The 14,062-nt window shown below is 45.0% G+C and overlaps 1 protein-coding gene across 3 annotated transcripts in view; it reads left to right on the top strand.

The window, feature by feature from the left end:
* The window catches only part of LOC144480545 (cadherin-18), a 680,005-nt gene that overhangs the window by 616,081 nt on the left and 49,862 nt on the right, over positions 1-14,062 (top strand). For all 3 annotated transcript variants that reach the window (XM_078200126.1, XM_078200134.1, XM_078200141.1), the window contains one exon: positions 5,599-5,766. In XM_078200126.1, the coding sequence (XP_078056252.1) occupies positions 5,599-5,766 (168 nt within the window). The remainder of the gene's footprint in view (positions 1-5,598; positions 5,767-14,062) is intronic.

The following is a 14,062-nucleotide window of genomic DNA, read 5'->3' on the forward strand; positions in this document are numbered from 1 at the left end:
CCTGGGTGTCCTTGTGCAGGAATCTCAAGGAGTTGGTTTGCAGGTGCAGCAGGTAATTAAGAAGGCAAATGGAATTTTGTCCTTCATTGCTAGAGGGATGGAGTTAAATAACAGCGAGGTTATGTTGCAGCTGTATAAGGTGCTGGTGAGGCCACACCTGGAGTACTGTGTACAATTTTGGTCTCCTTACTTGAGAAAGGATATACTGGCACTGGAGGGGGTGCAGAGGAGATTCACTACATTGATTCCGGATTTGAGAGGATTGGCTTATGAGGAGAGACTGAGTAGACTGGGGCTATACTCATTGGAATTCAGAAGAAACGACGACCACACACGAGGACGGCCTCAACCGGGATATTGGGTTCATGTCACACTATTTGTAATCCCCACAGCCTGCCTGGACCTGTAAAGTTTCACTGACTGTCCATTCTGGAGACAATACACATCTCTTTAGCCTGTCTTGATGCTCTCTCCACTCACTTTGTTTTGTTTCTTAAAGACTTGATTAGTTGTAAGTATTCGCATTCCAACCATTATTCATGTAAATTGAGTCTGTGTCTTTATATGCCCTGTTTGTGAACAGAATTCCCACTCACCTGAAGAAGGGGCTTGGAGCTCCGAAAGCTTGTGTGGCTTTTGCTACCAAATAAACCTGTTGGACTTTAACCTGGTGTTGTTAAACTTCTTACTGTGTTTACCCCAGTCCAACGCCGGCATCTCCACATTACAAGATATACTGCAGCACCTTCCAAACTTCCAACCTCCACCACCAGAAGGACAAAGGCAGCAGATACCTGGGAATACTACCACCGTGAAATTCTCCTTCAAGTAAAACGCCATCCTGCCTTGGAAATATATTACCATTCCTTCATTGTCGCTGGATCAGAATCCTGGGTGTAGCTACACCACATGGACTGCAACAGTTCCAGAAAGCAGCTCACAACCACCTTTCCAAGGGGCAATTAGAAATGGGCAATAAATTCCAGTATTGTCAGCATCCCATTAATCAATAATTTTTTATAATCTGTTCCCTGACTCTGATCAGCTGTGTATCCTGCCCCCCCCCCCCCCCCCATCTGAGAGAAGCATTCAAGGCAGAACCTGCACCAAGCTGCTAGTTTTTGTATCTCTGTTGCTCTCTTCATCTTTAACATTCTACTGAAATCCCCTTGTAATTCAAGCATTCAGTCACCTTTGCTCAGCTGCGTCTCCTTGGTTTAGTGTGTTTTCCTAGTCTCTAACTCAGGATACATATTCTTTTTCCTGATTTGTCAACATGTGGCTCTCCCCTCCCTCGAACCATTTCTCCTTGAATCTTGGAATCCGGGGGTATTTGCATATTTAAGATTCTTGCCACGGAAAGAGCCAAGTCTAGAATCTACATGAAAAGTGCCTCTTTAGACACCAATGAGAGAACAATGTCCCCTCATTCCAATTTTCAACTGCCCCCCAACCCCCCATTTGCCAGGTGAGAAACAGGTGAAAAATATCTCCAATGTGTCCCATTTACAGTCATTTTGTAGAAATCAGTGGGTGAATTTTACAAGCTCCCATTCATCCAAAATCCTTCTGCTCATATCCTTTAATTTGATTTGATTTATTATTGTCACATGTATTAACATACAGTGAAATGTATTGTTTCTTGCGCGCTATACAGACAAAGCATACCGTTCATAGAGAAGGAAACAAGAGAGTGCAGAATGTCGTGTTACAATCATAGCTAGGGTGTAGAGAAAGATCAACTTAATGCAAGGTAAGTCCATTCAAAAGTCTGACAGCAGCAGGGAAGAAGCTGTTCTTGAGTCGGTTGGTACGTGACCTCAGATGTTTGTATCTTTTTGTATCTTTTTCCCGACGGAAGAAGGTGGAAGAGAGAATGTCAGGGGTGCGTGGGGTCCTTAATTATGCTGGCTGCTTTGCTGAGGCAGTGGGAAGTGTAGACAGTGTCAATGGATGGGAGGCTGGTTTGCGTGATGGATTGGGCTACATTCGCGACCGTTTGCATTTACTTGCGGTCTTGGGCAGAGCAGGAGCCATACCAAGCTGTGATACAACCAGAAAGAATGCTTTCTATGGTGCATCTGTAAAAGTTGTTGAGAGTCGTAGCTGACATGCCGAATTTCCTGAGTCTTCCGAGAAAGTAGATGTCCACCATCTACAAGGGACAAGTCAGGGGTGTAATAGAATACTCTCCAGTTTCCTGGATGAGTGCAGCTTCAACAACACTCAAAAGGCTCACCATCCAGGACAAAGCAGCTGGGTCAGCATTTATCCTGGACTGGCATCGACTTAAGCGGCATTAGAAATCAGTTCCTGGAGAAGAATGGGGATCAGGAGGAAAATTACTCGCATTGTCATTACTGTTAGTTCAACATTGTCAGCCAAACGTGTCAGTTTTGTGTTTTGAAGACCTGTTTGTCAGTGAGCCTGAATTCTCTATCTCTGTACACACTTTAGACATTAAGATGCTGAAGATTATAGTCGCTAATCCAGGATGAATGATCTTACTGAAAGTGGATACCTGGAGGGGAATTCGGCAAGATATAAGCAAATACAGTGCAAAGCAGCTGACTCAGGAAATGTCCCCAACAGCAGTAGCAATCTTTCATTAACATTTTCTGGAAGAATTATCATAACACTTATAATCCCAGATAGATAAAGAGTATAATAACATCATAAATATCACATCCATGTTATGTGTGCTGTTAACAATCAGATAGTGCTTCTATGGAAACCAATTCCTTCTCTATTATAAAAGTGAGCAAAGCCATTAAACTTCAAATAAAAGTCCCATTGCTCTGATTTTGATGCACATTTTGATTTTAAATGATCCAGTCAGTAATTCCAATTGTTGAAGTTCACACAGAATTATCTAGAAACAACCGAACCTGTGTGATTTGTCCATTCCAACCTTCCCGGTCATTCGCACTGGGTTGGATTGATGAGTTTGTTTAGAATGGGTGTGCGTACATGATCACAAGAGAGATATAGATAAGGTGATCTCATTCTAATTCAACCATACTGATAAAGAGACCCGCTCTCACATATCTAACTGAATGAGTCCCAGTTCTGTTCTGCCTCCCTAATGTTACCTGAAAGATGATTGCAAATGTTTATTACTCTTCCATGTGGGAAAGAAACTGTTTCCTGACTTCTCTTTCATTGGTTTTAACCCGGAAACCATGTTCTAGTGCTCAGGGTTAAGCTTAACTGTGTCGTTAGTACGTCATAGATTTCTATAAAGTCCTTCTTCTCCTTTCAAAAGCTAAAGACTTGAAGTTACTCCCATCTTTCCTCATCATTTAATTCTTCAATGTCCGGGAAGAGCGTTGTGGCTTTTCCTGAGCACAATGCTTCAATGTGGCCTCACCTGGACAGGCACTGAACAAGGCTGGACATCTTCTCATTTATATTCTGTTCAACATCAGAGATGCTGAAATGCAGCCTCAGAAATTTGGTGAGATCAGACGAGACCATTTGCTGCAGAACTTTCAACAGCTGAACAAGATGATTCAGGACTGGACAAGTCTGTCACAAGTCTCAAACAGCGAGTTGTCCTTTGCTGGTGGTGTGGAATGTGGGCGGCACGGTAGCACAGTGGTTAGTACTGCTGCTTCACAGCTCCAGGGACCTGGGTTCGATTCCCAGCTTGGGTCACTGTCTGTGTGGAGTTTGCACATTCTCCTCGTGTCTGCGTGGGTTTCCTCCGGGTGCTCCAGTTTCCTCCCACAGTCCAAAGATGTGCGGGTTCGGTTGATTGGCCATGCTAAAATTGCCCTTAGTGTCCTGGGATGCGTAGGTTAGAGGGATTAGTGGGTAAATATGTAGGGATATGGGGGTAGGGCCTGGGTGGGATTGTGGTCGGTGCAGACTCGATGGGACGAATGGCCTCTTTCTGTACTGTAGGGTTTCTAAGATTCTAAGATCTCTGCTGACACTTTGTTTACAGGGCTGGTCTCTGCATTGGAGCTTCTGAAACCACCTGTTGTCATGGTGACTAACTCTATCCCACAGCTGGTGTCGCCATTTGCATCAACCATCAGCGAGAGTTTCCCATTTGTCCTCAGTGACGGTGCTGAGGGCTCTTGTGTTCCTTTTTGCATCATCTTCCAATCAGAGTTTTGGATTGGTCTCTTGGTACAGGCTCCCTTCCTGCATCGTGCATCCTTGGGAAATGCAGCCATCTTCCATCCTGTCTACATCACCAAACCAGCAAAGCCTTCATTACATGATTACCATGAGCATGTTGCCCCAGAAAGGACTGTTTCATTGGTAACTTTGTCTTTCCATGCGATGTCAAGGATGTATTGGAGACACTGGATTGAATTTATTGAGCTTTTGTTGTTGTTGGGAGGTGTAGGTTGTCCAAGCCGCACTGAGTCATACAGCAATGTGCTGGGATACAGGCCTTGTACATAAGCGCCATGTCCCACAGGTCAGTTCTGTTGTTTTTTCCATGTCTGTTTTGTTAGTCGACCAAAGTTGGTGGCTGCCTTCCCAATGCATATACTGAGCTCTCTGTACAGAAGCAAGTTGTCTCTCACCATTGATTCAATCATAGAATTTACTGCCTGTATCCAGTGGTGTGTTTATGAATCTGACCATAGGCAGGTACACAATGCCCCGTCTCGTACCGACAGCTTCCTTGACACTGATAGTGAAAGAAGATATGACATAAGCACATGACAGATGATCCATAAGCCTGTGCAACTGGCCTTCTGTCTGGGAAACACATGCAGCATCATCAGTATCCAGGAACTCTCTGACCAGGACTTGCTGCACTTCAGTCTTGGCTTTCAGTCTTGAGAGGTTGAGGAGCTTCCCGCTGGTCACGTCTGAGGCACTCGACTGGCTTAGGAATATCATTAAACATCCTGTTTGTTTTGTTTATCATAGTAATTTAGCGTGTCCTGTGTCAATCTACTTTTCACTAAAATATTAATTGGCGAATGTCAACTTTGCTAAGAGCATACTGTCAGAAATAGTTGATATAAAAATGTTTAGGACGGTGTATTCATAAAAGATTAGATATTAAAAGGTTCCTTTAGGCAGAGTTAGGCAAAACAAAATGAAATATAAATCATGTTTTGCATTTACATTGTGAATAACATCTTTTAATTCTATTGTGAGTCATTTGAAGTTCTTGTCCTAATTTAGTTATCTATATATTTAAATACATATTTAGGAAAAGTGATTTTGTCCATTGGAATTCTATCTGGTATTAATAACGGTTGATTAAAATTTAAAATGTTTAAAGGGGAACCGCTGATTAAGCAAATTAACATAAGTTGTCTTAATTTAGTCAAATGTTTGTACTTTTTTTCAGCATTAAACAAATTCAAGGAAAATTTGATTTGTTTTAGGAATTACATATTTCTTGTCTTTTATTGATAATACATGCAGCATTGCTTTTTTTTATGGAGACCTATTTCATATTCAAAGCATTCAGAAAAGGGTGTGCCATTTTTACCAGCGCAGGGCACATTTCAAATGGATAAACCTTTATTTTGTTACAAGTGGAGAAATGGTCTTGTACAAAACAAACTGTTATTATTCCATGGAGGCTGAAGCACTGATTTTCTTTCCACTATCTTTCAGGAGTCATCAGAACAGCCTTACCCAACATGGACAGGGAAGCAAGGGAACAATATTCTGTCGTCATTCAAGCCAAAGATATGGCTGGACAGATAGGTGGGCTGTCGGGTTCGACAACTATTAATATAACACTAACTGACGCCAATGACAACCCTCCCAGATTCCCACAAAGTAAGTACAAGGTTCTAATCAATATGCTGCATATTGTAGAATTACACAATACTTCACCAAAGGTTTGTGCCGTATTACAAAGGCATGGTCGATCGTACAGGCAATTGCTTTCTTTCTGCAGTCTCTGATGCCCTGCTACATATTGAGTGGCATTTTCCCTAAAATCACAGCAGATTGGAAAAGCGACCTTGAAGCTGCTGCCCCAACTGCCCTTTGACTGAGCCCCCCCACCCCTGCCGGCAGCTTCACTTTCTAAATATCGGGGGTTGCTCCCAGTCCAAAAAATTAAAAATAGAACACAGCACCGCACCCCTTTCCATGCACTCCGTCTCCTAAGGAACACTCCCTCAAACATCCACTCCTGCCCCAAGCAACACCCCCCCCTCACATCCCAGCAATTCCACCTGGTACAGCTGAGGCTGAGCCGGGGGCAGTGCCTATGGGTGACCCTCTCCCCTTGAGCGATGCACTTACCTGAGCCTCTCCTGCAAGTTCTGTTTGCCAGGTGCACACTGCGGGACAGCTGTCATAATTCACGTTGATGTACACGTAACCAGTGGGTGGGGGAGGGTGGGGTTTAACCAGGTGTAAGGTGATGCTAATTTATTGTAATATGGATCCAATGTTGAATCTTGACTTCCTGTTAGATGACCATAAGGTATAGGAGCCGAATTAGACCATTCGGCCCATTGAGTCTGCTCCGCCATTCAATCAGGGCTGATAAGTTTCTCAAACCTACTTTCCCACCTTTTCCCCGTAACCTTTGATCCCCTTACCAATCAAGAACCTATCTATCTCTGTCCTAAATATACTCAAAGACCTGACCTCCACCGCCTTCTGTGGCAGGGAATTCTGTCACTCATGGGGACGATGCCTCTACGCTGGTGTGGAATGCAGTTCGAGCCTCTCGTGGGATTCTCCTCTCCTATCACTGATCCCGCTGATAAAAATGGGAGCAGTTTTCCTGCCATGGTCTTGATGGTCAAATACATCAGGAACTGGGAATCTTCACCTGGTCTTTATACTGGGAAAGCTCACCTGGGAAAATCGAATCCCTGTCATTGTTTAAAGAGCTTCAATATCTCACCAACACAAACCATTTTACTGACATTGGTCTATTTGGCTAAATTGTTGTTGCAAATGGAAAGCAAACAGCAGGACTGAGACTGACATAATTCACCCTTCAAATAACAACTCAGTGTCTGAATATTGGGGCGTGGGAGGAGAATAAGACTTGAAGTTTGGATTAAAGTGCAGTGTGTTTGGGCTGGTCAGATCCCGCTGTGTGCAACAATCTTCTTCCCTTTGGAGTTTTCCCATTGAGATCCAACAACAATAGTAACTTGAACTCCCAGATACTTCATTAAAAAAACAAAATAATCAGCAAGTTATAGATGCATTTGACATCCCAGGTTGAAAGCAGAGCTGAGAAGAATCTGCTCAAGTCACAATGAGGAACTACAAGGGAGCATGAATTGGAGATAGATGAGAACCCTGGAGCTTAGCCTTTGATCCACATCTCAAACACCCTGCTCAGAGTGTGAGGTTGAAGTATTTTCCATTAAATGTTTGAAAAAACTTGGTGATTGTAATTTTTATCCTAATAACAAACATCCAGCTGCGTAATATGCCCAGTCTCATTTGTATCCCTAACTCCCACCATCAGCGAACAACATCTAATTTTTCTGTGATCTAGTATTAATTGCCTAATCTCTCAAATTTTGGTCCCCTTTTCACATGTAGCCTGTGTGAGTCATGCACAGTTATCACCTGGGTTAAGGGCACCACTCTCCATCAAAGGCCATTCATTCCATTCTTCACTGATAACAAAGAGCAAAGAAAATTACAGCACAGGACAGGCCCTTCGGCCCTCCAAGCCTGCACCGACCATGCTGAATGGAGATTAACTTCCCGTCGGGGAATTGAACCCCAGTCTCCCACGTGACAGGCAGGGATACTAACCACTTTACTAACGAAGAAGTCAAAATTATATTACTGATGTTAGAATCAGAGAATCCTTACAGTGCAGAAGGAGGCCATTCAGCCCATCAAGTCTACAGAGACAACAGTCCCATCCAGGCCCTATCTCCTTGACCCCACATATTTACCCTGCTATTTCCCCTAACTCTATGGGGCAATTTACCATGACCAATCAATCTAACCTGCATATCTTTGGACTGTGGGAGGAAACCGGAGCACCCGGAGGAAATCCATGAAGACACGAGGAGAATGTGCAAACTCCACACAGACAGTGACCCAAGCAGGGAATTGAACCTGGGTCCCTGGCGCTGTGAGGCAGCAGTGCTAACCACTGTGCCCCCGTGCCACCCCAAAACTGTATAGAATCATTAAAAATCCTACAGTGCAGAAGGAGGCCATTCGGCCCATCGAGTCTGCACCGACACCAATCCCTGTAACCCCATATATTTACCTCACTAATCCCTCGAAACCTACGCATCCCGGGTCACTAAGGGGCAATTTAGCATGGCCAATGCCATAATATAGTATCTGTATTTCTCCACATTGCTGAGCTGAGCTGAACTTTACCCTGGAGCTGATGTCCCCAGTGTGAATGTCAGGGGTCAGCTCATTGCTGACTCATCACACAGCCATTTAACAGCCATCATACCCACATCAGTGAGGAGGCTCTGCCTCTGACAAATGCTGGCCAATCAGATGGCTTGTCCTATTGTGCCACTGGGAGCTATGGTCACTGTTGGTATTGCAGCAGTCCCACAGGAAAGCGTGCCTCAATGAACCTACTCTGAGTTCAGTCTAGGATCCTGCTGGGTCCAGACTGGCAGGGCTCAGAGAGCAGGGCGAATGAGGCAGGTGGAGGGGCCGGTGCAGACAGGCCAGAAGTTACGGGAACTGCGGGGAGGGAGTGAAAAGCTTGGATATGGGCCTCTGATGGCCAAAGGGGTCCTAAAAGGGAGACACCTCCATTTAAATGGCTAAAAGGGGTCATGAAAAAGCATTTACCAGCAGGATTAAGGAAAATCCCAAGGCTTTTTATACATATATAAAAAGCAAGAGGGTAGCCAGGGAGGGAATCACTGCGTGGAGCCAGAGGAAATGGGCGAGGTATTAAATGAATACTTTGCGTCAGTATTCACCAAAGAGAAGGACTTGGTGGATGATGAGTCTGAGAAAGGATGTGTAGATAGTTTGAGTCATGTTGAGATCAAAAAGGACGAGGTGTTGGGATTTTTGAGAAACATTAAGGTTGACAAGTCCCCAGGGCCTGATGGGATATACCCCAAAATACTGACAGAGGCAAGAGAGGAAATTGCTGGGGCCTTGAGAGAAATCTTTGTATCCTCACTGGCAACAGGGGAGGTCCCAGAGGATTGTAGAAGAGCCAATGTTGTTCCTTTGTTAAGAAGGATAGCAAGAATAATCCAGGTAATTACAGGCCGGTGAGCCTTACGTCAGTGGTAGGGAAATTATTGGAGAGGATTCTTCGAGACAGGATTTACTCCCACTTGGAAATAAGGGGACGTATTAGTGAGAGGCCACATGGTTTTGTGAAGGGGAAGTCGTGTCTCACGAACTTGATCGAGTTTTTCGAGGAAGTGACGAAGATGATTGATGAGGGTAGGGCAGTGGATGTTGTCTACATGGACTTCAGTAAGGCCTTTGACAAGGTCCCTCATGGCAGACTGGTGCAGAAGGTGAAGTCGCATGGGATCAGAGGTGAGCTGGCAAGGTGGATACAAAACTGGCTCAGTCAAAGAAGTCATGATGTGGAGATGCCGGCGTTGGACTGGGGTAAACACAGTAAGAAATTTAACAACACCAGGTGAGTCACCTGAAGAAGGGGCTTGGGACTCCGAAAGCTAGTGGCTTTTGCTACCAAATAAACCTGTTGGACTTTAACCTGATGTTGTTAAACTTCTTACTCGGTCAAAGAAGACAGAGGGTAACTGTGGAAGGGTGCGTTTCTGAATGGAGGACTGTGACAAGTGGCATTCCTCAGGGATCAGTGCTGGGACCTTTGCTGTTTGTAATATATATAAATGATTTGGAGGAAAATGTAACTGGATTGATTAGTAAGTTTGCGGACGACACAAAGGTTGGTGGATTTGCGGATAGCGATGAGGACCATCAGAGGATACAACATGATGTAGATCAGTTGGAGACTTGGGCAGAGAGATGGCAGATGGAGTTTAATCTGGAAAATTGTGAGGTAATGCATTTTGGAAGGTCTAATACAACTAGGAAATATACAGTAAATGGCAGAACCCTTAAAAGTTTGATAGGCAAAGGGATCTGGGTGTACAGGTGCATAGGTCACTGAAAGTGGCAATGCAGGTGGAGAAGGTAGTCAAGAAGGCATACAGCATGCTTGCCTTCATCGGCCGGGGTATTGAGTTTAAAAATTGGCAAGTCATGTTGCAGCTTTATAGAACCTTAGTTCGGCCACATTTGGAATATAGTGTTCAATTCTGGTCGCCACACTGCCAGAAGGATGTGGAGGCTTTGGAGAGGGTACAGAAAAGATTTACCAGGATGTTGCCTGGTATGGAGGGCATTAGCTATGAGGAGAGATTGGAGAAACATGGTTTGTTCTCACTGGAACGACGGAGGTTGAGGGGAGACCTGATGGAAGTCTACAAGATTATGAGGGGCATGGACAGAGTGGATAGTCAGAAGCTTTTTCCCAGGGTAGAAGAGTCAATTACTAGGGGGCATAGGTTTAAGGTGTGAGGGACAAGGTTTAAATGAGATGTACGAGACAGAATTTTTACACAGAGAGTAATGGGTGCCTGGAATTCATTGCCGGGGAGGTAGTGGAAGGGGATACAGTAGTGACTTTTAAGGGGCGTCTTGTCAAGTACATGAATAGGATGGGAATAGAGGGATATGGTCCCCGGAAGGGTAGGGGTTTTTAGTTCAGTCGGGCAGCATGGTCGGTGCAGGCTTGGAGGGCCGAAGGGCCTGTTCCTGTGCTGTAATTTTCTTTCTTCTTTGTTCTTTGTAATGTGGCCACTTAACCACCTCAATTTGGCCCATGGGCAGGCACTTTTCAAAGAACAAGGAAGAACAAAGAAAAGTACAGCACAGGAACAGGCCCTTCGGTCCTCCAAGCCTGTGCCGATCATGATGCACTAACTAAACTAAAAAAGGACCTTCAGCCCTTATTCGGTCCATATCCCTCTATTCCCTCCCTATTCATGCACCCATTCAGATGCCTCTTAAATGTTACTAATGTGCCTGCTTCCACCACCTTCTCTGGCAGCGCGTTCCAGGCACCCACCACTCTGTGTGTGAAAAACTTCCTCCGCACATTTCCCTTAAACTTTCCCCCTCTCCCCTTGAACCTGTATCCCTTGTAATTGACAGTTCCACCCTGGGGAAAAGTCTCTGACAATCCACCCTGTCTGTGCCTCTCATAATTTTGTAGACCTCTATCAGGTCTCCCGCTCAGCCTCTGTCTTTCTGGTGAAAACAATATTTCCTGCATCAGGGCAGTTTAAATGGGCAAGCGCCAGGAACAGCTTCCTGCTGGGGTGCTGCATTCATCCGCTCCCCAATCTCTGGGTGCCTGTAAAATTCAGCTCTCTGCCGACACTAATCCCCTTCAACTTTGGACTGCAGATTGTGACAATTAACCACACTTCATTTGCACCTTTTCCACACAAACTTTTCCAAGTTTGATTTGCTCTCTGTGTCCATTTTTTGAGCTAAACTCCCATGTTGTGGTTCTACCGTTCCTTGTTAATCTTTCATTGTCTTTGACCACATTTATTCTTGCTCGTTTCACTTACACAGTGCACTTACTCACAGATTGCTTTTTCTCTTTGCAATGCTTCTCTCTGTTGTGACCCTCTTTGAAAACATTTATTCTCCCTAAATAGCAAAGTAATGGTTTCCCTTACTCTGTGTGAAGGATCAGTGGTTTCCTGACTGCCACTTGACTCTCATGACATCCCCATCAAACCACAAGCTCTGTCGATATAGATATCTGAATCCACACACCTGACTGACACTTCAGACTCCTTCTGCCAACCTTCATCCAATACAAAGAAAAGCTTGTGTCAATTTTTTTCATAAAATGCTTTGTTATATTCGATGGACTGAGTAATGCTTCCCTCTGTGTTCCAAGAAGAAACCTCTTTAAAAAAGGGCCTCCAAACTGTAACCTTTCAAAGTCAGCATTCAGTGATAGGGTCAGACAATAATAAATGAATTAAAATCAAAGCAAAATGCTGCGGATGCTGGAAATCTGAAATAAGAACAGAAAACGCTGGAGATACTCATCAGGTCTGCTACCTCTCTGCAACATTAGAGTAGAGAGCAGTGCAGTGGGAATTTCAGTGGACTATAAATCCACTGATTTAGTTTCTGCTATAGGGACATGAGTTCAAAGCCAGCTATCACCACAGCTGGTGGAATTTAAATTCGGTTTAGAAACAGGAAATATGAAAGCACGGCTGAAATCCTCCGATGTTGCACACCCCACCACGGCTGCCAGCCAAACCTCCATTCACTGCAGCGGGACCGGAAAATCCCAGCCGTGGGCCAGGTTGGAGAATCCCAGCCGCGGGCGAGGTCAGAGAATCCCAGCCGCAAGTGAGACTGGAGAATCCCAGCCCCGGGCAAGGTCGGAGAATCCCAGCCCCGGGCGAGGTCAGAGAATCCCAGCCGCAAGTGAGACTGGAGAATCCCAGCCCCGGGCAAGGTCGGAGAATCCCAGCTGCGGGCGAGGTCGGAGAATCCCAGCTGCGGGCGAGGTCGGAGAATCCCAGCCGCGGGCGAGGTCGGAGAATCCCAGCCGCGGGCGAGGTCGGAGAATCCCAGCCGCGGGCGAGGTCGGAGAATCCCAGCCGCGAGCGAGGTCGGAGAATCCCAGCCGCGGGCGAGGTCGGAGAATCCCAGCCGCGGGCGAGATGGGAGAATCCCAGCTGCGGACGAGATGGGAGAATCCCAGCCGCGGGCGAGATGGGAGAATCCCAGCCGTGGGGCAAGGTCGGAGAATCCCAGCTGCGGGCGAGGTCGGAGATTTCCGACCCTCGTCTCAGTAAAGGTGACCCTGAAACTATCATTGTTTGTTTTAAAAATCCATTGAGTTCACGAATGTCCTTCAGGGAAGGAAATCTGCCATTCTTACCCTGTGTGGCCGACATGTGACTCCAGACCCACCACAATGTGGGTGACTCTCAACTGCCCCTCTGAAATAACCCAGCGAGACACTCAGTTCAAGGGCAATTAGGGATGGGCAACAAATGCTGGTCTGGCCAGTGACATCCATGTTAAATGAAAAGAATAAGAGAAAAAAATGTCAGGGAGCATCTGTGGAGAGAAGGTCTATTAGCTTTTATCACATACATGTAATAACATTATATCATATCAAATTCAAATCAGAATTACTTTCTGAACCACTGTGAATGCTGTCTACATTTTCTTCCATCTGTGCTTTGAGATACTGTGATAGGTTAGCATTTTACTTTCCTCATTGTATTCCAGAGAAAGTCTATCAGTTCCACAGCCACCTTCAGAATCACAGAATGGTTATTGTGCTGAAGGAGGCCACTCAGCCTATTGTGACCATGATGGCTCTCTGTAAGAGTTATTCAGGATGTCCCACTCCCTGGGCCTTTTCCCAGCAGCCTGTGATTTTTTTTTATATTCAGGTCATTAGATAATTAGTTAATTCAGATAAGAACATAAGAAATAGCAGCAGAAAAAAATTGCACTGCCAGTCGAGCCTGTTCCGCCATTCAGTAAAACCATTCAGTAAAACCATTCAGTAAAACCATTCAGTAAAACCATGGCTTATCTTTCCAATTTCAGTTCCAATTTCCCATTTCCCACCCTATCCCTTGATTCCCTGAGCAATCAGCAGTCAGTCTATCCCAGCTGTAAATATATCCAACGGTGGAGCTTGCCAATCACCTGCGATGGACAATTCCAAAGTTTCACAGCGAGTGAAGAAATTTCTCATCTCCATTCAAAATGATCAGCTTCTCATCCTGAGGCTGTGTCCCAGAATTCACAGCCAGGGGAAACTACCTCTCAGCCTCTCATCCCAGGGACCAATCTCATGACCCTTGGCTGTATTGCCACCAATGGAACCATATCCTTCTTTAAATATGGAGATCAATACAGACCGTGTAATATTCCAGGTGTGGTCTCACCAAACTCCCAATTCTTGAGCTCAGATCCACTTGCAATAAAGACTGATATACCATTTGCTTTCTTAATTATTTGCTATACTGGCATGCTAACCTTTTGTATTCTTTGCAAGACCACTCCCACGTTTCTATAGACATCCATATTTATAAGTTCCATC

This window comes from Mustelus asterias, chromosome 2 (genome assembly GCF_964213995.1).
Source record: "Mustelus asterias chromosome 2, sMusAst1.hap1.1, whole genome shotgun sequence".
NCBI lineage: Eukaryota > Metazoa > Chordata > Chondrichthyes > Carcharhiniformes > Triakidae > Mustelus > Mustelus asterias.